At 51.6% G+C, this 26,027-nt stretch overlaps 1 protein-coding gene across 2 annotated transcripts in view; it reads left to right on the forward strand.

The window, feature by feature from the left end:
• SLC39A11 (solute carrier family 39 member 11) overlaps positions 1 to 26,027 on the forward strand; it is a 208,676-nt gene that overhangs the window by 100,946 nt on the left and 81,703 nt on the right. For both annotated transcript variants that reach the window (XM_019542328.1, XM_019542329.1), the window contains exon 5: positions 16,911 to 17,081. In XM_019542328.1, coding sequence (XP_019397873.1) covers positions 16,911 to 17,081 — 171 coding nt within the window. The remainder of the gene's footprint in view (positions 1 to 16,910; positions 17,082 to 26,027) is intronic.

Here is a 26,027-nt window from a genome sequence, read left to right on the forward strand (position 1 = left end):
TCATCGGTCAGACCAGCCGTGGGTATTGCTGGCGTGGACAAAGCGTCAGTGTTTCTAAACATCCTGGACCAAATACGCTATGACCGTGTGAGGCTGGGCATGCGTTGCAGAAGTTTCGCTGCGAAAATCAGTCATCGAGAGAAGCGGTGTCCGCGACTGCCCGTTGTGCTGGCTAAAGCTCGTGCTGCAGATGCGTTTCTACCAGCTAAGCTGCCCTTTCACCCAAGAATAAACTTCACTAGCCAAAGCCTGCGAAGTGGAGACATCAAAGAAATATAGGCTTGAACTTTGGGGACCAGGAGTGTAGAGAAACAGTGGGTGTGGGAGGATGATGGCTAAAGCAGCATGGTTCCCTTAATAGGAAAGGGCGATGCACTGGCTTTGCTCCATCCTCCTCTGTCGGCAAGATGACGCGGGCAGGGCACTCGCAGGAATGCGTGGGAACGGGAGCGGGAAGCCAGCGAGCCTCTGGAGGGTCTTGTGCACAGATAGGAAAGAGCTCAGTGCTGTTAACGAGGTGTCTCTCGTTCCAGGCGCTGCCCTGGTGCCCCGGCGGGAGCTGGGAGCGGTGGTAAGTCCTAGGCCTTATGCCCTCTCGCGCAGCTGGAGACACGGTCTCCCTCGCGTTCACCTCCATTGCAGGAATAGGAGCTGAGCGGGGTTGTATGGTGCATTCCTCTCTGGAGCACCTCCGAGGGGGCTAGGGAAACCCTGCCCCTAACTCTAGACTGCTTCCTGACAGCTGTGCTCTCTTCCTGACTGCCTTCAAGCTCCGGATCCCCTTCCACACATTGAACTCCCCTTCCAGTTTCTGCCAGGGCTGCTCCTGAAGCGCTCTTCGGACATCCTTTTCCAGAGGCACCGGTGGGAGTTGTCAGCATGAAGGGCATGCAAGGGCTGGGCTCTGTCGGGGCTATATGCCTTTCCCCGGGGTGTCTGTCCTAAGCAACTTGGGGTGAGCTTTGAACACATCATAATCTTGCAGAGAACAGCTTGAATAGCAAAGTGTCTTGTCTGGTTTGATAGTCTGCCATTCGTGCAAGAGTAAAATATTCAGTCTAGCTCCAGGATGGCCTTTGCTTATGAAGAGGTTGGTTCGACATGGAGCTATCGCCTCCTATATCTCCCATCTTTAGCAGCTTTTCTGTCGTGGGCTACCATTGGTAATAAAGCCTCTCCATTGCTTCCAGCGTAATGCTGCTTGTCCCTTAAAAGAGGATTGCCACTCTGCATCTCAGGGGATGCCTCGGTAGCCTGCCCCACCAGCAAGAGCCGTGGTCTTGCCTTGTGCAAGCAATGCAAACTCTTCCCAGTTGCAAGCGCACCGAGCCTGTCCTTACAAACCTCTGGCCTCTCTCAGTGCAGTGCCTGTTGCCCTCAGGCTCCTAATGCACTTCTTCTCGTTCTTTTTTTAGACTCAGGCACCCCTAGGTAGACTCAGGGCACCTCTCGGAAAATCCCAGCTCCTTGTTTCCACTCTTTTTTTGAGTACAGAAAAGCAATAGAGAACTCAGAAGACACGACTATGGATTTCTATTGGACATCTTTGGGTTTAGCTTGTGATTCACGTTTGCAAACCTAACCGTGCTGCTGGCATCCTGTGGCACCCTGGAAAGGATTTTGGGGCACCCCAGGAGAATCATTTTGCCCTAATGGTTTGGATCCTGCATGGACTGGCCTTAGTAATGACTGGAAAATGAAGGAGTCAGATGGCGACAGGCAGGGTTGCTCACAGTAGTGGAGGGGTGTTTAGATCAGGCGTTGAGGAAATGTTCATCTTAGGGAATGAACTGGATTAAAATTCAGCCTTTCAAAGGGATGGATGGAAAACCATCAGTGGGTTTCTCTACAACTAGGCTTTGGAGACCTACCAGCCTGGGCCAGAGGTCTGCTGTCATAAGCATACTCGGAGGAGCTAGCCGACATGGTCTTGTCCTTTGATAGCTATGGGTATGTCACCTTTTGCTGCAAGAGAGAGGGACCAAAGCTTTTATGTTCTCTCTCTGAGACTGGCAAGTGCTTAGCATAGACGGAGGAGTTAGCTCGGTGATTGATTTAAGAGCCAACGTCAAATACATTTGTAACGGATCAAATATTTATTAAACCCCGAGCTTGTGCTCACTCAATAATGCAAAGCAGGCTGCTTCCAAGCATAGCAATGACTTCTGAGCCTGTGTGCGTGGAATGAAATGACATCTCAGCAGGTGGCAGATGCACACGCAGCCAAAGGCCTGGATGGGGCGCATGGTTTTGCTAGTGAGTCATGAAATGAATCTTTCCTGGAAATTTGATAATGGAGAGAGGGAGCTGCCCAAATGCCATGATGCTTGCCATCGAAATGGAGAGACCGATGCTTTCCCCGTTTTCAACCTGCTGCCGAGGATGGGTTTCCACATGCGGTTGCATCTCAGCCTGGGTGGAAAGACGAGGCCTGGGGAAAACTGAAGTTGGGATGGGGTGGGTAAAATCTTAAGTCACGTCAGGCAGGCAAGGTTCATTGAGTGGATGTGATCTCTTTATCAGACTGAGTAGCTGGAAGAAGGTCCTTAGCAAGCTTTTGGGTGCAGTCACCCTTCTTCAGGCACGGGGAGTCTCTGGCACTGTTTAGAAATGTGACCCAGGATATTTCTTGCATGCATTTGGGTGCTGATCCCCTCATTGATTCTTATTTATGTGCTCACTGTCATATGCTGAAAACCTCAGCATTCACGTGCTAGTAATACAGGCACAGATGTAGCAGCCAGCAATTTGGGGGTATGCACTGGTTGCATATACGCAAGGTGAGTTGTCTGTCTGCCTTCGATCCACGAGGTGACACTGGGGACATCCATCCTGTCGACCTGTTTTCCTTTTCCTGTTCCTCTTGGTTTTTGCAGGGGCCTGGCCAATGTGCAGCCATGCGATGGCTGCACGTGAAGAAGCACCCACATTACCTTGCTGTCCAGCGCTGACAGCAGGAGACTTGCATGACCAGAAAAGCTACTGGCGAGCTCAACAGCCCTCAGCAGCCCAGGGAGGAAAGGCTGCAAGCTGGCCCTTTGAACCCAGGGCTGAGCTGGGCTCTCCCTCGACAGGCAGCTGAACCCCGAGGAGAAATAGTTTTGCAGAGCCGCTTGGAAAGGCACTGGAAGCTTCCTCTCTCTGTTTACAACCTGGATTTTGTTTTGCATTGGTTTCTGCGCATCTGCTGTTCCCCGCTCCCCATGCCAGCCCGCACGTGTGCCGTCGGGGGAGCCGTAAAGGCCATCCTGCTTTTTGTTTTGCTGCTTCATCCGCGTGTTTGCTCAGGGCTTGTGCGCAGCGGTGAGAGAGGGGGGCGGCGAGGAAGAACTGGGAACCCTGCTCACGGTGCGACGTGGGCTGGGGAGCTGCCTGCCAGTTGGCAACCTGCGGGATTTGCAGTCGTCTCCCACGCTCAGGGGAACACTGTGTTTTCCCCTTTCAAATATTAGAAGCGGGGCACTTGTGAGACAGCTTGTTCTTGTGTGTACGGGAGCCAGCCCCTCTGTTAATTGAATGGTAAAGACTTCTCTTGCAAGGGGAAACGTAGCTGTGGCTCATACACAGAGACCTGACCGATTCTTTAAGCCAGGACCGGTAGGTAACTTTACCTATGTATCTGCACACTTTCCTTTGCTTATGCTAGGGATAAGAAGTGAGGGCTGCATATGTGGGAAGCCTGGTTATTTAAATAGGCAAAGGTTGGAAAAGCATCTCCTGCACCATCACTTGGCAGCCCTTGATGGTGCACAGAAGAAAGGGGCATCGAAGAGCTAAGTTAGGACTGCTCGTGTCTCCGGGAGCAGACGTCCCAATGTCCGTGGGAGCAAGAGAGAGAGGGATTTGCTAATAAGGGCTCCATATCTACCAGAGTCTTTATCTTCACCTGAAAATCTCAAGGCACTTTGCAGATATGAAGCCTCTTGATGCTTGAGGGTAGACTCATTTTGGAGCTGGGCAAACTAAGGCAGAGAGAGGTGGCAGAGTCTGCCTCCCTGACCTAAATGCTAGTGCTCAGGGCATTTGTTCCCCAGGGCAGGGCAGCCAGGACCGGTGCTGCCCCCTGCACTCAGACAAGCAGGGATTTCAAGCCCCTTTCCCCTACTGACAAGAGAGGCCCAGAGCCTGAGATGAATGAAAGGGGTCATATTCCCAGCCTTGGGAAGGAGCAGGATTAACAGGAAACCCAAGGCAAAGTTTCTCAAGTCATCTTCTGTGTTAAAAATGGAAACAGCAATATATAGTCTCTTTTTAATCTCCGTTGGAAGCCATGGAGAAAACTTAGAGGGTGCGTGGATATGAAATGTCTAAGCTTGCAGTGCCTGGCTCCAGCAGCTGGTTTATGTCCTACGTGACTGTTCCTTCCCAACCATGTTGCGTGAGACCCTAGGGAGGGCAGATGACTGCTTGTTAGCTGGCTATCTGGATGCAAAAAATTAGTTAGCATTAGGTCAAAGTTTCCCCAAAGCGACTGGTCATTTTTGGGTGCCCTACCAATCATTTTTGGGTAGGCTTATATTAGCAAATGCAAATGCCAGCAGCCAAAATATTGCATCTCATTGCAGAAATCTGCTGCTCGTCTTGTGTAACATGCTGGGCTGGAACACATGCATCAGTTGGTTGTGCATGGTGACTGCTTTGTCTTGGTAAGAAAAAAAAAAAGGAAAAAAAATTGAGAAACTTAATTAGAAAGCTCTAAACCCAATTTGGAGAGACAATGTTATGCTGAGATCATCAGGACTTGGTGGAACCTGGGAACCAGCTGGTGAGAAGGCAGGTTTGACGGGGAGCAAAAGTGAGTTCTTCTCTAGTTAACGTAGGATGCCTCGAGGCTGATCTGCATGATGAAGGTGCAGAAGCAAGACGAGTACACAGAGCATCGCTGTGTTATATGGCAAAGGCCTCTGTGTTTAAGAAAGCAGCTTTCCCTTTTATTGCTGTTTGCCAGAGTAATGGGAGGCAGTATTATTTTGCTCAGTGAGATGAGCTAGCATCCAGCCGGCTGCCTTTCTGGTGTTGTTGTGGTTTAATTGCATGCACCACAAGAACAGTTAATTTAAAGCGGGGGGGGTTGGACTAGATGATCTACTCAGGTCCCGTCCTACCCTAGAAACTATGACTATGAAAGCCTTGTAGGTGCTCGAAGGGAGGGAGGGTGGGTGATGGGGGCCAGAGAATCAAAACGAAACTTCCTGCAATCTCCCTTGAAGCACTTTGATGAATCTGCCTGGTGTCCTCTGAGTTTTCATCTAAAATGAAGAAAGGGAACAAGAGAGAGAAGACCGTTGCGCTTTGTGTCCCTTGCTGGTCCCTTTGGGATGCTCCATTAAACCAGAGAAAAATAAATATGTGCTGAAAAAAGCTCCTATAAAAAAGAAGAAGAAAAAAACCCAAAATGTAAATAGCTGCAGTGTTTCCGAATCCTGGGCTGGACTGAGAAAGTCGGGACGGTGCATGTCTCGGGCCATGCACGTTCCTGGGTGTTTTCTCCAGCTGTCCTGGCGAGGCCAGGGCCGTATCTTCAGCTTGGAAAAAGGGTTGTCCTTTCTTTACATCTGCAAATCTGTGATAAGCCAGTAATGCTCCGATGGAGCTTCGTTTGCACATATGACAGTTGCAGACCATCGTGGTCTCAAGCTAAGGACAGTGTCCCACGCCACCGGGGTGGCAGGCAGTTGGGGAGATGGGAAGCTTAAGGCCAAATGATTGTGTCAGCTAGATGCTTCCCAAATGTCGGGTGAGTGTCGAGCTAGTATAGAGCCACCCGGGCTCTTCCTGCATGTCCCCGAGTGTGAGAGGCACCGCTGGCTGGGGCCAGGCGCGGCACTGACTCTTGCCTGGCACAATGGCCTGGGGAGCTTAACTTGCCGGCATCGCTTAGAGTAGACCCTAGGCTACTGCAGGGTGGATGTGGGACTTGGCTAAGAGCATCTTGGGTTGACCTGAGGACCTGGCTCAGGATATTTCCCTGTTTTTTCCTCTCTTGGCTTTATTTTCTTGTTCCTTCCAGCCCTATGTAGCGTGTCATAGAATTGTAGACAATTTGGGCTGGGAGGGAGCTCAGGAGGTCGCATCTAGTCCAAGCCCTGCTCCAAGCAGGATCAGCCCCAACTCCATCCTCCCAGCCAAGGCTTTGTCTATCTGGGTCTTAGACACCTCCAAGGATGGAGAGTCCACCACCTCTAGGTAACCCGTTCCAGCACTTCACCACCCTCCTAGTGAGAGTTTTTCCTCATATTGAACCTTAACTTCCCTTGCTGCAGCCTGAGCCCATTGCTCCTTGTCCTATTGTCTGAGAACAGTCCGTCCCTGTTTCCACGCCACCAGAGACCTCGTCATCTCCTGGGTGCCTTGTCATTTAATCCATGACATTCTGGAAATAGGAGAGGATGCTTTTACCAACACCAGCGCAACACTACAACTAACCAGCGAACTAACCAAGAAAAAGAGAAGCAGGAAGAATGAGCAGTGCCCTGTGTTTTGTGGACTTGCTAGCATTGCCTTTGACGGTTGTATTGAGTGGTAATGGGAAGCCTGCTCCCTTCCCTGGGGGTTTCCCTCATGTCAGGGGTTTCCCTCATGTCATTGGAGAAGAGACAGGGACTCTTTTCTCTTTTTTGGGTGTCTGATGCTTTCACAGCCTTTGTCTCTGCTCGGACTCTGATATGGGCAGAGCGATAGCCCGTGTTGGAGCTGCGAAGAGTCGCTGAAGAGAAGGCAGCGGGCTGTGGAAGGGAAGGAGATGGTCGTCCCCGTGGTCGCCTTGCTTGGATGTTGCAAGCTGAGTTTTGGGGCCGCTGGTGGTTTCTCAGCAGCCACAGGAAGGCTCCAGGAGCAGGAACAAGGGGGCTCTGGCTGAAGTTTTGAACTGCACCTTTGCCACGTGTGAAGCAGAGCAGCCCGGGGGTTGGCTGAGGGACACCAATCCCGGTTCTCCTCCCTATGTAGTCATCTGACTAAACACAGTCCCTGTCCTCTGCAATCTCCTTGCCTTCTGGTGTCTCATGACTGGGGTTTGGCTGCATGCTCAGGCCTCACCAGGGTGGTCCAGGTGCTTTTATGTGGCCCAGGGGGAAACCACTGCCTTCGCACTCCCCTGACTGCTGGTGTCCTGATGCTGATAGCCCTGAATTGTTTGTTGAAGGGATATCTGTCACAGCACAAGCTGCTGGAGTCCGGAGGAAACTCTGAAGGTGCTAATTAGCAGCCTCAGCACGTGCCAAGAGCGGGGCTAATTGCTGCCTGTGCTGCAAGCTCTCCTGATTCCATAGAGGCGCTGGTACAGGGACCCGAATGCATTACTTGGTAATAAGTAGGCTTCAGTCTGCTCTGGCTTTGCTTTTTAAAGTGATAGAAGAGCAAGCATACCCTCAGGACCGAGTCCAGGCAGGGACCGGGGCGCTCTGTGTGTGATGCTCCGACACCGCCCGGGAACTTGAGACGGGACCCGAGTCAGCCCTGCATCAGGACAAAGCAGATGCAACCTGCACGTCCCCATATCCTGCAGGGGTTGGGGACAGCTTGGCCCTCTGTGCACTTAAGGCTACTATCCAGGATTGTCCTGGTCACGTGTCTCCTACCCCATGCACCTGGCCCGTGTGTGTGTGCACATGTTCATGCATGTGCGCTTCCATGGTTTAATTAGCAATTGCATCGCCTTACTCTCTCTCAGCTCTCAGTTGCATCGCCTTACTCTCTCTCCTTTTCTAGACACTCTCCCCGTGGACTGCATCCCTGAGTATTGGGTAAATAAACCCAGCAAACACTCGGGTACCTAGCAGGGCTCATCTGAAGTCCATCACTTATTTCCCCAGGGTCGGGCATACCCTGTTGTCTGCATGTCTGTCTGCAAAGAGCCTTGTCTGTCTGAGTGGGCAGCTCACCATGGCAAAGGTGTACTGCACCCTCTCTGTCCTGGTGCTGTGAATAGGTACAGGTGGGGGTTTTGCAGTGGAGTTCAATGCAGGTGTAAGCACATGTGTGCGTCTACATGTGTGCATGCATGTACGTGCACATGCATACCCCCGCCCCCCTTTACCTAGTGTCGGGCAGTTCCTACAGGGCTTAGACTTGCTGGTGGAAGGTGTGTTGCAGTCCCATAGCTGATCCCAGGTTCACACAACCATCTAATGAAGAAGAGGCCTTTGCCTGCTGATTGCCTGTGGGAAGCCTTTCCATTCCCTCAATGGGACTGATTGCAGGCGGGATCTCTCTCCCTGCCTTCTGGCACCGATCAGGAGTGGGTAGCAAGGCAGCAGGCCTGGTGCTGATCCCAGAGCAGGGTGGCTGGTGAGGCAGCTGCCAAATTGGAGGGCACCTTAACTGTTGCACGGTTTCTTGGGTTACGTGGCTGCAGGCAAAACGCAAGGCAACAGGAGAGGGGGTGAGATCCACTTAAAGACTCAACACACCTCCTTTCTCCTCGTGCTTATTTTAAATCTACTTCTGACTCCTATTACTGCCCTTCACAAGGGATCCTCCCAGCTGAAGCCCAGGCTGCATAGCTCTTTCGTGTTGTCACCCTGTTTTGTTCGGGTAGAGGCAGCTATCACAGTTGCATCGATATCCGGTGGTGCTCTTAGGAGCTGTTGCGATGCGGTGGTAACGCCTGCATCCTACAAGGGTAACAAAACCACTGCTTCTGCAACTGTTTTATTTAGGGTTAAAGATATAGCAGGTTAGCTGCAGGTGAATAGTTGCATTGGGTCAGCTAGTGTGCACTCCTGAGCTCTCCCTCGCCTTTTAAAGCAGTTAAATGTACCTTTATGCAGAGTTTTAGGTATTTTGCTACCTTGGTGCCTATCCTGGCGGGTAGCATAATGCAGTGGGGTGATATCCTGCATTAGCAGGACCATTACTGCACCCTGTGTTCACTTCCACTCCTTGGCAGGGATGGTGAAAACTTCAGAAAGGTTCGGTCGAAGCCTAGACAACCCAACTAACAGCAAGAGACCGAAGCAGCTCATTTCCCTTCCTTTATTATGGCTGGGAAGATGAAGAAGGGACTTGATCACGGCTGCAGTTCCCTAGGCTGGGAGGTGGATGCCTCTGTATCGTAGCAGAAGAAAATGTAATGAGATCCAAATGGGGGGAATCTGGAGTCAGACGTGTTCAGGTGAGATGGGTGGCTGATCTAAGCACGGGGTAGTCTCCATCCTTTGGAGAAAGACAGCCTGCTACAGCTCGGAGATGTCACCAACATGGCCGAGGAGGTTGCAGGTGAGGGGCTTCGGGATGAAGCGAGGTGGTAACTGCCTGTGTGCAGGCCTTTCCCCTGGCATGCAAACAGTAGCCGAGCCCCAATACCCTCACTGCCCCTTTCACTGCAAGGTTGGCTAGCCCAAGTTAGCTTTAACGCAGGATAAAAGTGGGCACACGGGCAGTAGAAGCATGGCAGCTGGCACGCAGCATGCCTTGTCCCTCGTTTCCCCTGCGGTCACTCTCCGAAACCCCGGGTCCTTTGGAACAAGCTCCTCGGGGCTTGTCCGTCCGAGCACAGCCAGGAAAGGCAATTCAGATGAATGTTCAAATTGGGTTAGCAAAACCACATTAAGCCAGGGGTGGAAAGGCTCATTTACAGCGAAGGGAGCCTTAATTTTGTTTAGTTTGAATCCTTTTGGAAGAGCATTAACCCAAATCACATTACTCCGACTTAAATTTTGAATGAGTGTGTCCACACTGGGGGGTTAATGATGCTTAATTAGCCCACTTTCAATTCATACCTTTAGCTTATTTGGATTGATTTCTCTTGTGCTCCTAGCTGTACACACTTTAAGTTCCTCATCAGCTACAAGAGCAGTGAAAAATTGCATGGTGTTCATAGGTCATGAGGTCTAATTAACCCTCTGTGGGCCTTTGCAAGGCGAAGCCTGTCTTTCCTGTACAGATGGGGAGAAGAAGGAGGATGTAAAGTGACCTAGGGTCTCCAAGGGAGCAGTGATGGCCTCTTAGCTATGTGAGGAGGCACGCACGTTTCTCTTAGTTCGCCATACGTAGCTTTAAGCTATGTCTAAAGATCAAAAACATTAACTCGATGATCTCCCGAGGTCCCTTTCAGCCCTAATGTCTATGAAATCTATGAAACGGGAGCATAGAGCTAGGTTGCAGCTCAGGGTTGAACTGAAATTTGTAAATCCTCCAAATAAATTATATGTCTGTGTATTTTACAGACAGAAAGTGCATGACCGCTGCTAGCAATGCAGTTATTTCTCTGTTTGCAGTAGTGACACAAATTAAATGGTATAACCGATTGAAGGACAGCCAGGTTTTCAGTATATTGTTAATTTGCTTTTCCCCTGATTTTAAAAGTTGCAGTGGTTTTTGGATGATGTATTTCCCTTACAGCCCCACAGCAGATGGGAGTATGCAGTCGGATTGCTAAAGATACGCTGGGCTGCATGACTCAAGTGATGCTAATGCTTTGGATTGAAGCCACCCTGCTGCTTTTCTAGACTCGGCATCATCTGATCCTGTTGCTGTAAAAGGGATCACGTTATGGGGCCAGGTGAGGTTGAAACAAAGCAGACTCCCTCCGTAATGAGAGTCTGCGTAGCCAGCAGGTCAGCGGCGTGACAGCTGTGTGGCCTGGACATCCCAGAAGGTTAAACTACTGGAGGAACGTGTGTCGGTGCAAAGTTGAGTCCAGCGCCAGCTCTCTGAGCTTGCTCACCTGTCCGGGTGCCGTGTGTAGGTGCTGTGAAACCAGGTCCTCAGACAATAGGCTGGTTTTTAATATTCATGGAGTTGGCTTTGCTTCCCAGCTGCAATTTGCATCTTGCATGGGAGATGGCGGTGCCGGCTCCTGTGGAGCAAGCGGGGACATCGGAGCGTGCAGTACCATGGTTGGCTTGGAGGCGCGAGAGACGGGAAGGCAAGCAGCGGTGTCGGAGGAGGAGGCTGTTGCATCCAACACTGCAAGCTGCTTGACAGACACTAATGGATCAGTACTCATAACATTTTGCCAAGGGAGAACCTGAGCAGTGAGAAGACAGCACGGCTGGGAAGTTAAAAGACGGGCTCCTGGTTCCCAGAGTATTTCGAGAATACAATTTCACTTGAGATCAGCTGCGTAAGACATCACGAGCAGTGTCTGCTTTTCCCTGGGGAGCACCAGCAAAGACAGTGAATGGGAGGAGCGCACGTAGCTGACTCTAGCACAAGCCAACGTGGAAAAGACAGGCAAACGGGTAATGAAGGTAGCTCAGCTGGCTGCTGCCTACTTAATTAGCAGGGATCAAGCCCTCAAAGCTCTGAACTAAAAACGAGATGCCCGGCAATCTCTTCCCTTTGCATTCAGTCCACGTTGCCCTTTGCATTGCAGAATTGTCCCTTCGGCCCCTTTGCCCCGTCTTTGCCACGCCGCTGCCAGCAGTCGCTTTCTCTAAACCTGTGTCGCTCTTTCCAAGAGGAACCAATTCCACAGGCTCAAAAGCTGTCGCTGCTGTTGCTTGCATTGAAGGGCAGGCCCCTAGACTCACACATACCCATTTTCTTCTCCATTCGCGCAACTTGTTTTGCAGCAGAGAGCGAGTTCCCCACCTCCTCTGCCTTGTCGTTCAGGATTTTCCTCCTGTTTGTCTTTCCTTGCTGGCTCTCGCCACTCCCAGCCTGGTAGTGATCCAGGCTGCTTTCCACTAATGCTCGTGCAGGTTGCTGCGACTTCAGGCGGCCTTGCTCTGAAGCTGTTGGCGTTACGCCGGTGGGTAGGGATGCATGGCTGGAAGGAGCGTTAGAAGAGATGGGAAACATCCTTCTCTTTAGTGAAGGTCCTGTGGAAAAGGTGTTATTGGAAGGACCCGTGATCTCTTTTCTTCAGTACCTTTGTGCCTCAGGTCTCTGGGGATAGTACTACGTGCTCTTCTGGCAGGGGGTTGTGAGTGCTAATAGGTGATAAGCGTGAGATGCTCACATACTGTGTGAACAGACGTCATTAAGGGAACCTCCAGACCTTGGCTTTATGATCCCCGGCATTTTCCCGTTGATTTCTTCTCACATCTGTATTTGCAGCAGACAAAGTCTCATTTTAAGCTGTGGCTTTGTAAATCATCCTTTTACAGGGGTGCGTTGTCTCGTATCACGGGGAGTTTATATTGCTGCAGCTGCATAATGTAGCGCCCAACGCAGAAAAATCCCCCGGGTGGACCAGCCGCTAGCTCCGTCCTTGTTCCTTTCCTGATCTGAGTTTTGTGCAATGGACTGGTGATTTTTGCCCGGCTTTCTAACCGCTCCTGCGTAGTTTTCTCCCACGTTGGCTACCTGGTTCTTGTCATTCGCGTCTCGGTCCCAGCTGCGCCTCCCTTGGGTTGAGTTACATTTGTCCTCAGTTGACATGCGAGCAGGCAGCTAAAGGTGCGGTGTGGAGGAGGCTCTCCCTTTAAATGTGATATTTCCCTATAAATGCTTAAGGCTGATCCCGTCGTGGAGGGGAAGAGTTACTGGTTTTAAGCACGGCACAAGCGGTTTGTGGTCGAACTTGGGGACTAGCCAGCCAGGGTATTAAGGCAGTCTGGGAGCCTGCAGGTAGTTGCCATCTCTCTCTGTATAAGTGACTTCAGCTTGCAATTATAAACATCATTGCTAAATAGCAGAGGAAGATTTCTGCACCTCCCCGCCTCTCTGCCATCTGACGCCACCCGGGAAGAAATCCTGCCTTATCCTCGCATCAAAGAGCAAGTCACGCAAACGACCCAGAGGAGCAGGCATCCACCTTCAGCTTCCCCTGTGCAAAACGGAGTTTATTTTCTACCCATGGAGACTTTGACCATCTTTCATTCTGAAGCAGGGTGTGTGTGCTTGAAAGCTTGCAAAGAAAGATGTTTTTTTTGTGTGTGCAATTTCTTAGTTGGTCTAATAAAAGGTGTCATCTCTGAACCCAGAGTTTGAGAGCTTTGCATTTCTTTCAGCTTGTGTTGCAGTTCTCTGCTTCGTTAAAGGCAGGTCGAGGCTGACTGCAGCTGTGTCAGCCCACCCGAGCCAGCTGCAGTCTAGCCGGGGAGGGCTGGAGCATGACTCCTGCCCCCACCAGCTGGGTCCTCTCACCTGCAAGGTGCTCGTGCCTCCCTGCGCGCGTGTAGCCTTTACGAGCGTATTGATGGCGAAAGTTGCACAACAATTAAACGGGCACGGATACGGTAATTACTGTGCATGTGCTGTTCTCCTCCCTTTGTTGCGAGTGCGCTCCTGGAGCTACTGGAAGCCAGGGGTGAGTGGGAGGCAGGATAATAAAGGTATTTGCAAGAGAGATTTCCATGTGCTGTGCGGAGCAGATTGCCCTGAGCCTTCCTGCCCTGCTTTGCTCCGGGGGGAAGGGCAGCATCTTGCTTTTGGTGCTGCCTTCCTGGGGCCCTGTCTTCAGGGAGGAAAGGGGGCTCAAGCTGCAGCACTTGCCCATAGCACCCAGGCCAGTGGCCCTTGTCGAGCGGGCTGGAACAGCAGCTCAGTCGTCACCCACCTGATCGTGCTGCTGATTCCCATTGCCATCTCGTCGATATGAGTGCAAAGCCTGTCGAGCAGCGGGGCACGTGGTGATTTCAGAGCTTTGCCTTCGTTGTTCAGGGACGTTGCAAAGCACAACTGCCGGAGGACGCACCGGTGCCTGGATGCGTATGGGGTGTCCTCGGGTGGGGGGAAGCTGCCTCAGCTCCCTCCTTCCTTGCTAGCATTCACGATCCATGAGGCTCAAAGCCAGGGGTGTTATTTTAGGAAGCCGGGGCCTCCCTTGCAAAGCCTGAAGGCGCGTGAAGGAGTTCCTTGAGCTCCTGGCAGAGATTGTAAGGCAGCTCCTTCTGGAAAGGAAGCACCAGGGAGTCCCCGAAGAAACAGCAGTTTCTAGCACTGCTCAGGAGATGATCGGCACCAATTCACAGCCCACCAATTTGCTGTTCATCTTATCTTCCAGGGTGTGGCATCCGCGCCGGTCCATCTGTAACCAGAGCTCCTTTGTCTGCTATTCCTGCGTGCAGTCCCCTCCCCTGATAAGCATGGCGTCCGCAGAGGCTGCAGCCGTGGGACGCTTCAGCAGCCATGCACGCAGTATCCTCTGTTTCTGCCTCCTCCAAAAGGGTGCCTTGGTGATGCCCAGATGATTGCCTGTCTCCGGAGGCAGTAGAAGGCACGAAACCAAACAAGGGTGCTACTTGCATGGGAGCAGAGAGAGGACTGGTGCCTGTGAAGCATAGGTGGAGCTCATGGTGCAGCCGGAAGAGTTCATGGGAACCGATACCTTAGACTGAAAACCTTGCTGACAAGCCCAGACCTCTCTGATCCGTTGGTCTTGGGGCAGAGTCTGTCACGGGGAGGTAGACAGCACCCCGTTGCTTCGAGTGCTTGAAGCCTGGCTTGGTAAGCCAGAGGAGAACGCCTTGCAGGGGATCGCCCTGGAGAACTGAACCCTTCAGACCCTGCGATCAAGGGAGAAAGACTCTTTGATGCACTCGCAGGCATTGCTGGTGCGGGTGAGATCACGGGGAATTTAGCCGACTCCTTGAAATCTGTTAAGCCACGTCCACCGTTTAATGTACGTCCAGCTGCGCCTTGCCTGGGCGGGTGAGACGGAGCTGCTGCTCCTCTCACCTGTTTGGTGGTTAGGGGATTACCTCCCTCGCCTTTCCAGTCCTACACAGCCCTCATCATGGACTGAGTGGTGAGCTTCACAGTCAAGGGACTGACTTCCTAAGGGCTTAGAGCGAAATGATGATAAGCCGAGCCCTTCCACCTGCAGCAGATCAGAAAAGACCCCCCGGGGCTGGTCCTTTCCACGTCAGATCTGCTTTTTGGCTTTTTCTACTCTGGTAAATAAGAACCAGTTATGCTCGGAAAAACAGGATGTACCGATTAACCAATGCCTTCCCATATCCTATGGTTCAGCTAGAATTTGGGGAGGACAAGATGCCTGGTTTTATCGTGGCAATAATATTTGTATTGGGTTGTTAGCAGCGGCGACAGCCAACTCTCCAGAAGAAGCTGTTTTGGAAGGAGAAGTGCAAGCATCTGCAGACAGATGGGTTCAGAGCTGGTGGCCCCAGTCTGAGACTTGGGAGAGGGGTGGCTGTATGGACCCTGCCAGGCCAGGCCTCTCTTGGTCTGCTGTCTGGTACCATGTACACCAGCACAGCCTGTTTCATGATTTGTGTTGTCGGCACCCCCACCTGCACTGGCCTGGGTGGGAGGGTGTGTGGACACCCAGCGGGACTAAACGCAAGACCTGTCAAGGGTGGATGAGCCTCCTGGGAGCCAATGGCCATCCCTGCGTGGAGAGGAGATGGGCACCACTGGGTCACTTTGCCCGAACAATCACCAATGATGCACAGCATCCGAGGTGTCCCAATGGTCGCAGCAGCCTCGGGACCGACTTGGACTCGCCTCGGCTGCCTGGTTGCATGAATTTCGATGTCTTCATTTCAGGCTTCCTGGCTGGCTTCTGATTGCTGAAACGCGCTAATTCCTTGCTGTTCCCTACTTAACCCCGGCAGACTTTTTTTGTTGCGTGCTGTCGAGAACCTCCTCAGAAAGCTTTTAAGCCATTTCTTTTATTTATTTATTTTTTATTATTACAGATGGCAAGATGCGAATGACAAAAGTGACACCCCCGCTTTCCCGGGATGACCTGGCGTGTCGATTTGCATGAACGCTTTTATGCTAAGCTTCTTAATTGGCATTGAAAATGCGTGCTTTGCAAAGCGCGATGTGACAGTCGAGCATTATCCAGCCTCGAAATGGCATGGGAAGCAGCTGACATTCGATCAAAACAGTTTCAGACGACTTCTTACACTTGTTTGTCAGCACCAAAAATTCCTGGGCGGGAGACGAGGGGTCAGGGGAGAGAATTCAATGCGTCTGAAATGTCAAATCTTCTTTAGTGCAAAGCGGCAGCTGTTGCCTATGTGGTGTCCAGGAATTTCTGCCCATGTCGTTTCTTGGCACCACTTCGCCTTTTCTATCTAAAGGTGAACAGGAAGGCTCTTGCTCCTAATAGGTCTTTTATTATACCCCGGCTACCGCTTCTGCCCTTTTGCTGTCCCAGTCCGTGCTTGGGTTTTACTTCATCGGCCAAAATACAGGGTAGGGCTAGTCTTCGTCCTCCTGGAAACACAGGTCTGGGGGACTCAGAGCCTTGGTTTGTCAAATGAAAATGAAGGTTTTTCGAAGATGGTTGGAGGGTGGTACTGTATCGGCAGCATTGTGAAGCCTAAAACAGAATCATAGCATCCTAAAAAATGAGGGTTGGAGGGACCCCAGGAGGCCACATCTAGTCCAACCCCCTGCTCAAAGCAGGACCACCCCCAGCTACATCATCCCAGCCAAGGCTTTGTCTACCCAGGTCCTAAAAACCTCCAAGGATGGAGATTGCACCACCGCTCTGGTAGCTTGTTCAGGCATTTTACTACCCTCCTAGTGAGAGGTTTTTTCCTAATATCCAACCTCAACTTCCCGTGCTGCAGCCTGAGCCCATTGCTCCGTGTCCTGCCATCTGCCCCCACTGAGACCAGTCCAGCTCCATCCTCTTTGCAGCCCCTTGCAGGGAGTTTGCTGTCAAATAAATCTCTCTGCAACAGCGTCGTCTTCCCTCAGCAAACTCAAGGTTTTGGGGATCAACCTGCAGGGGTTGGGGACAGGATGGGCTTGAAGTAGCTTCTTTTGGCGCCCTTTAATATTCTCGTGGTAGCGGAAAGTCGCCATGGGGCTGCCTTGTCTTCCCTCTGAGTGAAGGCTTTGATGGGCGCACCTATTGAGCCCTCAGCAGTGTTTAGCAGACAGGCTGGCACTAAGTTAAATTGAAATGAAACCCCCTGGGAGAGGTTGAATCTGCATCTTTCCAGCTGTTCTTGCATGGGTGGAGAGGTGGGGACCTTTTTCAGGAGCAAACCTGCTGTCTGCCACATTGACCTTGGCTTATGCTTTCTGACCCTCAGACAAAGGTGAGAACGGGGAGCCCTACCAGAGGAGGAAAGGAGGGGGATCTGTCCAGCCAGAAGAGCCGGCCGCTTTCCTGACTTCCAGAGATGCCGCGCCGACGCCGGGCTGCAGCAGTTGGAGGCGGATTATGCTGCTGATCCTGGCGATAACGATACACAATATTCCTGGTAAGCACCCTCGGCGTAGCATCCTCTGCTTGAAGATGGCTTGCGCGGCTGGCCAGGGGGCAGTGAATCGGTCGTTTCCTTGGGCAGGGTTTTGCTGCTCCCCTTTTTTTTTGGCTCATTACAAAGGCATCTAGGTACCTCGCAAATGAAACCCGCTGTGTATTGTCTTTAGTTTGGATTTTCGCGTCAGTCTTACAAAAGCCTCATCAGCACTAGGAGGGTACAGTTTTGCAGGAGAAGTGGCTACCGATGCAATATTGTGCCCTCAATTTCCTTGGTCTCACAGCTGGCACAAGCTTGAAGTGTTTAAAAAAAAACCCCAAAACCACAAGAAAGGAGGTTAAATATCATGAGTTTTTAACACATGTTGAGCTCTTATTACTATTTTGCCATCTGGTCTTTGTGCTGAGAAGGGGTAATGCTTTCAGGCAGTAAAAAGATATTTTTTTTAAAAGAAAAGCAGAATTGCTTCAGAATCCCACCGCTCCAAGAGCTGCGGCTTGACGGTGAGTATTGCAAAACTGGGGATAAGTTTTTGAGATGTGGTCTCACTGAAATGCTTTGCAGTCATAGATTTCATAGATTTTAGGGTCATGTATGAGATCATTGAGTCCGACCCGCTGCCCTGGGCAGGGAAGAGCGCTGGGGTCAGATGACCAGTGCTGGAGTCGGGCCAGTCCTGTATGGTGATGCAGGTAGGAGAGGGGGATCCTGCTTCCCTTGTTTTCCTCCTCTCACCTGCTTTTCCCTTTAATTTTATGTTTTTTGCTTCGGGCAGGGATAGGACGAAAGGCCTCTGTGTGGTTTTGACCTTTAGGAACATGGGATACTTCGAGGCCCTTTGAAACAGCGTGTTGGGGAAGGCATGTGACGGTGCCACCCTCTTGCACGCAGGAGGCGAAAGCGGCTGAAATACAAAAGCCTCTCCCTTCCCGTCAGAGCAGAGAGTGCAGACGCACCTTCACGTTGTTGTGGGCACTTTGATTTTGATTGCGGCTTCTCCTTCCTGCGTGGGGGGGGCAGAGCTGCCGTTTTCTGTTGCATTCCTGGACGCGTCTCCTTTCTGTCGAGTCTTGTCAGAAGGCTCAAAACTCCAGGGCCTTGGTCCTAGTGCTTGTAGCACCCGCAAGGGCAGTCAGGACCCAGCCGTGCACAGCAGGATAACAAGAACAGCAAAGCGACGGTGGCTTTGGGGCACGTCGGTGTGCGCGCAGGGGTGTGTAAGCCGATGTGTTTTCCTCTGTTTGAATTCCAGAAGCCGCCGTCTTTCCACCCTTGCTATTACCTGCTTTGCCCTTGGCAGCAAATTGCTTCTTTTCAGGCTGGAATCAATTTTCCCCGCCTCGCCGTGGCAGTGGGCTTCGCTTAACTAGGCTTTCCATTAACACGAGCAGGTGGTGCCGTAACACCTTGCTGCCTTCTGCTGTACCTTTTTGTCGGCTGAAATCAAAGGGCTTTGCCCACAGCAATTATCAGTGTGCCCTGACATCTCTTCAGCCACGTCTGCACTGGCAAAATCCGGGCTGCCTTTCTAGCCGTTGTCAAACCTTGGAGAGCTGCCCCATCGCCAAGCCGCAAAGGAAGGCAGGGTCTGGATTTACCTTTGTCTTCGTGCCCGGCAAACCTGCTCTCGAAGGGCTGAGGTTCTTTGGAATTGCTTGAAAATATAGATGTGGATTTTTTTTTCCCCCTGTCATCAGTGGTTGCGTTCACCCATTGTTGTTGCACAAATGTTTCTTTGATTGCCACTGGGGTGGGTTCAACTTTCAGGTGCAGCTAATCCACCCCCCTCTGCTATCGAGTGACCGAGGAACAAATCAAACGTCTGCTGCAAATAGAGCTTTGTGTAATGCCACATTAGGACTGACACTTTTGAACCTGCAGAAGCTGAGACTCTCTGAGTGGTAGTTCTCCTAGGAGCTGCAAGCCTCACGCGTGCAAGAGATGCGTCACGTCTCAGTCCCTGGCACGGGGTAACGAGGCTGCCGGCACAATGACCGTTTAACAGTGGGAGCTAACTGACTGATGGGAGGAAGGAAGGGAGGGAGCACGTGCTGCATGTTGAAGCCCTTTGGTTTGGTTTGGGATGGATAGGCATACAGGGCTAGGTCAGCGAGGCCGGTTCAGCAGTCCTCATAGCTCAGTGGTCCATCAAGCTCTCGTAGAGGAATTTGCAAGAAACTTTGCAGTAGGGAGGATCCCATGCCTGTGGCTGACAGGCCCCAAGCAGGGCGCTTGATCTGAATCTCTTTCTGTGTTTCAAGCCCTGTGTGTGCGTGCATGTGCGGTAGGTTGCCGAGATATTTACTGGTACAGTTCAGGGCATTATGTGTTCAACTATTCTCCCTCTACCCTTTCTGTGCATTTTCTCATGCTCTTGGCCATTCATCCCTGGCGGCAATTAATTCCACAAGCTAATTGCACCTTGTTCCTTTCTAAAGGTATGTGTTTGATTTGCTGCCTTTCCCTCCTTTACCTCCAATGGAAAGGCAGTGTCGGGCCCTCTGCTCCCTGCAGAGACCTCTGCTTATGTGCTGCTCTTTGGCCCTCAACCAGCGATGGAGTTGGAGAACAAGGTACAAACACATGAGAAGACAGCTGGCTGTGATCAGACCGGTAATGAGCTATCGACACACTCCATATCAACATTGAAACAGCCCGGGGGAGCATGTTACCCCCGTTCAGTCGTGAGAGAAGGGGAAAGACTCCCTTTGCCCTTCATACCATCTTCCGTCTAATCTGCCTATAAATATCGCCGGTGGGTTTCATTGGGAGTTTCCGGGGGAGGTTTTTCTCTGCAGAGGATAACATAATAAAGAGTTAATTGTGGGACTTGGCGACTGAAAATAATTAGGGCGCTTGCAGAAGCATGCTCCTTCTGGGGCCCCGGGTTGCCAAACTCTCACCCAGGAGGAACAGAGCTGTTCATTGCTCTCTTCTAGCCTGCGCTGCTTCAAAACGTTGAGTCCTTGCTCCGTCTTTCCTTTGTGCCTGTGCTCTTAGCCGCTCCCGTGGCCCCTGTCCAGCAAGGGAGCGTGCGGCTCGGCAGCGTCCCCGATTCCCGCGCTCGGGCTCTCCGCGCCTGTCTCTGCCGTAAGGACAGTTGTCAGCCAGATGCCCGAGCAGAGCAGCAATTCCTCTCGTCCCGCTGGTGATGACGGCTGCCACAGATGTTTTGAGGGATCTGCAGAACCCGTATAATTGATGATTATACAGCAACATCCCTGGAGGAGGAAGCTCCTTCCTAAGCCCAGATGGCTGACTCGCCTCTTGACGCACAAAGGCTCATATCCCTCGTATGCTTTCAGCTGCTCTAATATATCGGTGGATGTTTTTCACGTGAGGGTCTAATCCTGCCAATATCTAGTCGTGGATTTCTAGTGATTTATCCAAACTAAAGCTTCAGATTAAAGGAATCTAATTTTTACTGCTTCTGTATGCTCACGGCAGAGACCGAGCGATAGGAAGGCTAACATAAAAGACATGAGGCTGTGGAGGTATATACAGGGCGATGGGATGGGTTGATGGCAAGGTTTCACCGGCGTGACTTTGGCACGACTGCTTTTAAAAATGGGCTTATTCGTGAACCCAATGCCAAAAGGTCAAGCAGGTTTTGAAGAGAGAATTTCAGGGGGAGATGTCTGCCTTTCCCACTCCAAAAGCAAGCAGGACTTGTGGCAGAGGTGCCCTCCTTTTATTAGACCAACTAGATTTTTTGCAAAAAAGAATTGTTTTAATTGCAAGCTTTGGGGTACGAACACCCTTCTTCAGGCCTAGGAGAAAAGACTGCAAAAGTTCTCCTGGGTAGAAATGAAGCTCATATTTCATAGGAGAGTTGACGGTGTGATTAAATCTCCAGTTTGGAATAGTTCATTTTATATCCAGATTGGATTTGCAAAAATCTAGTTGGTTTAATAAGAGATCACTTGTATCATGAGTCCTGATTGCTTTTGCCACTAGACTAATATGGCTACAACCCTGGATGCCTTTCCAACTCCAGGCGGCCAGGCATCAAAAGCTGGCTGCGAACAAAGAGACGTGCTTGAAAACCGTTAGATTGCAAAGGAGGATGTGGATTCCTTTTGTGTGTGGTCTTGGGTGGCAGTATTTGGGCTTCTCATCTTCCAGCTTTGCTCTTTGGGTGGCAGATGAGGGGTGGAAACCTCCCCTGCTTTCTAAATAAAATCAGAGGTTCTCCATTAATAACCTGACTCCAAGTGTGTGGGCGCATGCTTGCGTGTTTGCATGTGCGTAAGGGGGAGAGGGGCTTTTAGGAAAAAATACCAAATATGCTGAGAGTTGCAATAAAAGCAGGAATTTGGCCCCAGTGATTTCCAGGCTGCTGTAGCCCATTTCCTGCTGAGGTCGGGGGTCTGACCACTGCTTCCCATGGCGGCAGAGAGAGCGAGGCCAGTGCTGAGCCCTCTCGAGTGTCCCGTGCAAAGTCTCCTCCGCTGTGTTTGTATGGCCGATCTCCGCTGTTCAGGAAATGTGGCGCTGGGGGAAAGGCCTTTCCATCTCTCCAGTTTCTTTAATTCAACTTCTTCCCATCTGGCAGCATGCTAAGCTCTAAAATAAAAAGTATGGGCGCTTAATTGAATGGGAATTTGTCAAAATAGGGTGGGGGGTTCTGGTTTAATAGATAAGGGAGCACTTGCTTTCTGCCTGCGGGAAATGGATTTTAATTGGTTCTAATTATTGCAGCTAATGAAGAGAAATCCGGTGGGGGTGCATCTGTCATCTCTGAGAACAAGGGGCTCTAAGGTGATGTATGGGATAGGGCAGAGTCTTTAGGGCTTTTTTCTCCGGGTTGCTAAGAGGATCATGCCCACCAGGTAGATTTAGAGTGAAGTTTATTGTGGGAAGCCCCAGGGAGGTGTGATCCTAGACCTGGTTGTGCTTTGTATGCGCTGAGCAAACTCAGGACAAAAGACCATCCCCGCTTTAAGGTATTTGCAACCTAAATATTTGTTTTGCAAAAATCTTGTTGGTCTAATAAAAGATATCACCTCTACCATGAGCCCCGATTGCTTTTTCAACCTAAGCACAGGCTTTTACCCCTGCTGCCTGCCGTTACCCCTTAATCCCATTGCTTGTGGCTGGCTGCAGACATGGTGTAACCGTGCTAGCCCAAATGCTCTGCAGCTTTGCCTCGTGTTTTAACTGTTTGTTCGCAGTCCAACCTGTGAGGGAGCCAGCCTGCCTTTGGGTGCTGTTTGCGGGGAGGCTAGCAAAAAAGGGGTGCTGCCCTGAGCGGGGCATGTCCATGCAGCACCCCTCCACTATTAATTAGCACCAGCTGGTTGCACCAGTTGATGCTCGTCAGCTCCTGCTTGTAGCAGTTGATGCTGGTTGTGAAGATGACAGCTTTTAACACATCAGAAGAGAAAAAGGTCACTGGAGCTTGGGCCGAGCCCAGCATAATTGCATTTTATCCCTCGGATGAAGCTGTCAGGGCTCACAAGCAAACGGGACTCCTGCCTGGATCTGCCTCTTGCCGTCTCGCGGCGTCAGCCGGGGAGCCAGGGTGATGTCTTTACCGTCGCTGAAGGAACAAACCTTTGTGATGGAGCGAACGGCACGTCGTCCTGAACTGCAGGTTAATGACGGTAATCTCACAGTTGCTGGCGAGCGCTCCTGGAAGATGCTGCTCTAACCTTTCTTTGTGCCTGTAGAGCACAAAGCCACCCTCAGACAATTATAGGGGCTCCAAAATTATCTCCAGCCTCTTAAAGGTCACAGCATCAAAGTTTAACATTTAGAGCGGCGAGGGAGGGCAGCGCCCATGGGCTGCCGCTGGTTCAGCTCAGCGTGTGGGTTGTGTTCGTCCTGGGGTCTAAGTCCTGCTGCTGAAGGGGGAGGTTTTCCCAGGCTTGGGTTTCCTTGGCCCATCACGTACCGCTGTAGGCAGTTGCACGCAGCCCAGTCTTATGGCCGGCTCCCTCGATGTCGGGCTGGAAGATGCCTCTACGGGCCGCGGCCTCAGTGTTTATCAGCGAGGCCGTGTGCATGCCAGACTCTCTTCCAGGGGAACAGGTCCTCATTTTTTTTGCAGGTGGACGTGCATCTTTTTATTAGCATTGGTTGCATAGTGAGCCAGCGGAGCAGGCTTTCTGTGCGGGGCCTATCAGCATACAGGGGTATCGGACCCCTTTGCAAACCTCATCTCCATTAGACTGGAAGAAATGGAGGCAGTGGAGGTGGGGGAGCAACTTGTGCAAGGTCTGTCCTGGAGCAGGGGGTATGACCCAGGCCAGGGCTCTGTTGACTAGGCCACGTTGCTGGTTGGCAGCATCCTAGGAGGAGGAGGAGGGGGTGATGCAGTAACACTGGACCCCCTCCAGCTCTGGGGTTTCTGCCCCTCTCTCTCAACAGGGCATCTCGATTGTGCACATCTGCTCTTTTGGGATCTCAAAGCTTCTTGTGCATGGCAGCCACTTTGAAGTTGCAGCAAGGGGGGGTTGAGGTTGGATATTAGGAAAAACTGTCTGATGAGGAGGGTAGTCGAGCACTGGAGCAGGCTCCCCAGAGAGGTGGTGGGCTCGCCATCCTTGGAGGTTTTGAAGACCCGGGTAGACAAAGCCTTGGTTGGGGTGGACTAGTTGGGGTAGATCCTGCTTTGAGCAGGGGGTTGGACTAGATGTGACCTCCCGAGGCCCCTTCCAATCCTCATTTTCTACGATTGTATGACCTGTAGCACTGCCATGCATGCTGGAGGCTGTGGTAGGACGCAAGTGGGTAGCTGCAGACAAGCGAGCCAAGGGAGGGGAGCGTTGCAGTCTGGAACCAAGCTTTCCTGTCTGTTCGTAGGGTGCTTCTCGGGTAGGGACAGGGATCTGCCCAGGACTTGGACCTGCCCTGGCGGCATCAAAGCTTAAAGCAAAAATGAGGTTAGATCCCCACCGATGTTCTCTTGCTTCCTTGGGAAAGCCTCGACTCCCCTTTCTCATCGACGTACAGGGTATCAGACCCCAGAGTCTCTCTCAGCAGTGCCTGTTATCGCAGCTTGGTTTTGATGAGGCCCCTTCCTACAGTGCAGGGTTTGGAAACATTGTAATGTTCTCCCTTAATTATAATCCTTTAAGTGGAAAGCTTGACATTATAATTAGTGCAGTCTCCGGCAATGTAACAACCCTTTGGTTTGCCTATCGTGTTCCCAGGAGCGTGCAGGAAGCCTTGTCAAGCTGCTTTGTTTTGGCTGTGTTGCAAATTGAGAGGGTTGGGGCGGGAATATGAACCAAATGAATTCTTCGTGGGATTTGTACCTGCAAAGCCAGACTCCTCTGTCTGTCACCTGTCCTCTCCACGAGTCACCTTGCCAAGCTGCACCGCGGCCCGCGGCAGTAAGAGAAGTGGTTCGTGGCCAACAACTACCATTGTAGTATTGAGCAGGGGACCTCTGCAGAGGTGTCCCATCTCCCCTCTCAGGTGGTCCTTCCTTCCATGTTACAGATGTGGAAACAGAGAACAGGGATGTGCTGCAAGCCCCTGAAAGAGCGGAGATTGGAACCGAAGTGTCCGGGTCGGTCCTGAGGTGCAGGTTGAGCAGCGATTCGGACCCGAGCGGAGTTAGGTGCAAAGGAGCCTGGAGAGCTATGGATCGGTTTGGGGTCGGCGTCCAGACGGCTTAGCCCTGGTGCATTTCCTGGTCCAGGAGGGCAGAATTAGCCCCTTTTTTCCCAGTGGGGTAAAGCTTCTCCTGCTGCCCGGGCACAGGGGAGAAGCCCGAGGTTCAAGCCTCCTCTCAGCTGTCTCTTTTGGAGCAGACAGGTCGGTGTCGTCTTGGCTTCTTCCGAGGGAAACTGCAAGGCACTCTGCTCCCAAGTCACTCTTTTTGAGTCTGGGCTTTCCACCAGCTGCTACTGTCCATTCAGCCATAGGTGCCTTCCCAGAGCCCCTCGTACTCGGGCAGGCACGGCTGCACAGAGCGGTGCCAGAAGCAAGCACGGCGTGTACTCGCTCTGGCAGCTCAGCTGCTGTCTGCCCTGAAACGGCTGGTGGCAGAGGTTTCTCCATACGACCATAGGCCCTTCCCTGCAGACGAGACAGTGGACTCCCCCGTGTGCAGCCGGGATGGTCTAGCGCCGAGCTACCTGCTACTTAACAGCCAGCGACCTGACAAAGGTGATGCAAGTGGAGCAGTGGCGGAGGAGCTCAGGGTAGATCCCCAGCCCGAGCTCCTCGGATGCAGCGATGCCTTTCCTCCCGTTCATCCCGGAGAGAGAAGGCTTCTTATTTACTCTCAGCCCCATTAAAGGGCGAATGCATTTAAGTCTTCGCTGAGCGACTCTCTCATTTCAAGATAATCTACTCGAAGTAACTAATGTCTGGGCAAGATAATTGAATCGTGAGGCCTGCCTCTTGTATGCGTGCCATGTTTACTGGTTTCAGCAGGCTAGGGAAAGGTTTGTTAATTTGTTCCAGAGCTGGAATTGGCAATATAAAGAATAAATTGATAATGACAGGAGATGCCAAACTGTAGAGTAGTTCCTGCTAATTAATATTCATATATGCCGAGCTTAGCGGAACATTAATTATGTATTTAATCAGGCCCTGTTTATTCTGGTTTCTCTTTGTACCTTGGGCGGTTGTTATGGTGAGGACTTGAAATTAATTAAAATGTTAAGGGTGTTCTGCAAATAACAATTAGCGAGGTGTAAATGGAAAGTCTAAATGGGGCTCCCTTCCCTTTGCTCTGATTTATCTAGATGGCAGGGAAGGTCACACGCCAGACCTCGGGGCTGCATCAGGCCCGCTGCAGGTCCCTCCGGACTTCCCACCTCCAACTCTGCCCTGCATGACGTGAGGTTTGATAATGGCAGCTGCTGCCAGCATCGCGCGAGGCACCGAGCGGATGCAGAGATGTGACCTGGTCCCTTCCCCCAGCTTCATTTCCCACCAGACGGGGTGTGAAGGGGAGACGCGGGAAGAGAAAGCGGGCAGCAG

This window comes from Crocodylus porosus, unplaced genomic scaffold, assembly GCF_001723895.1.
Source record: "Crocodylus porosus isolate Cpor-Errol unplaced genomic scaffold, CroPor_comp1, whole genome shotgun sequence".
Taxonomy (NCBI): Eukaryota; Metazoa; Chordata; order Crocodylia; family Crocodylidae; genus Crocodylus; species Crocodylus porosus.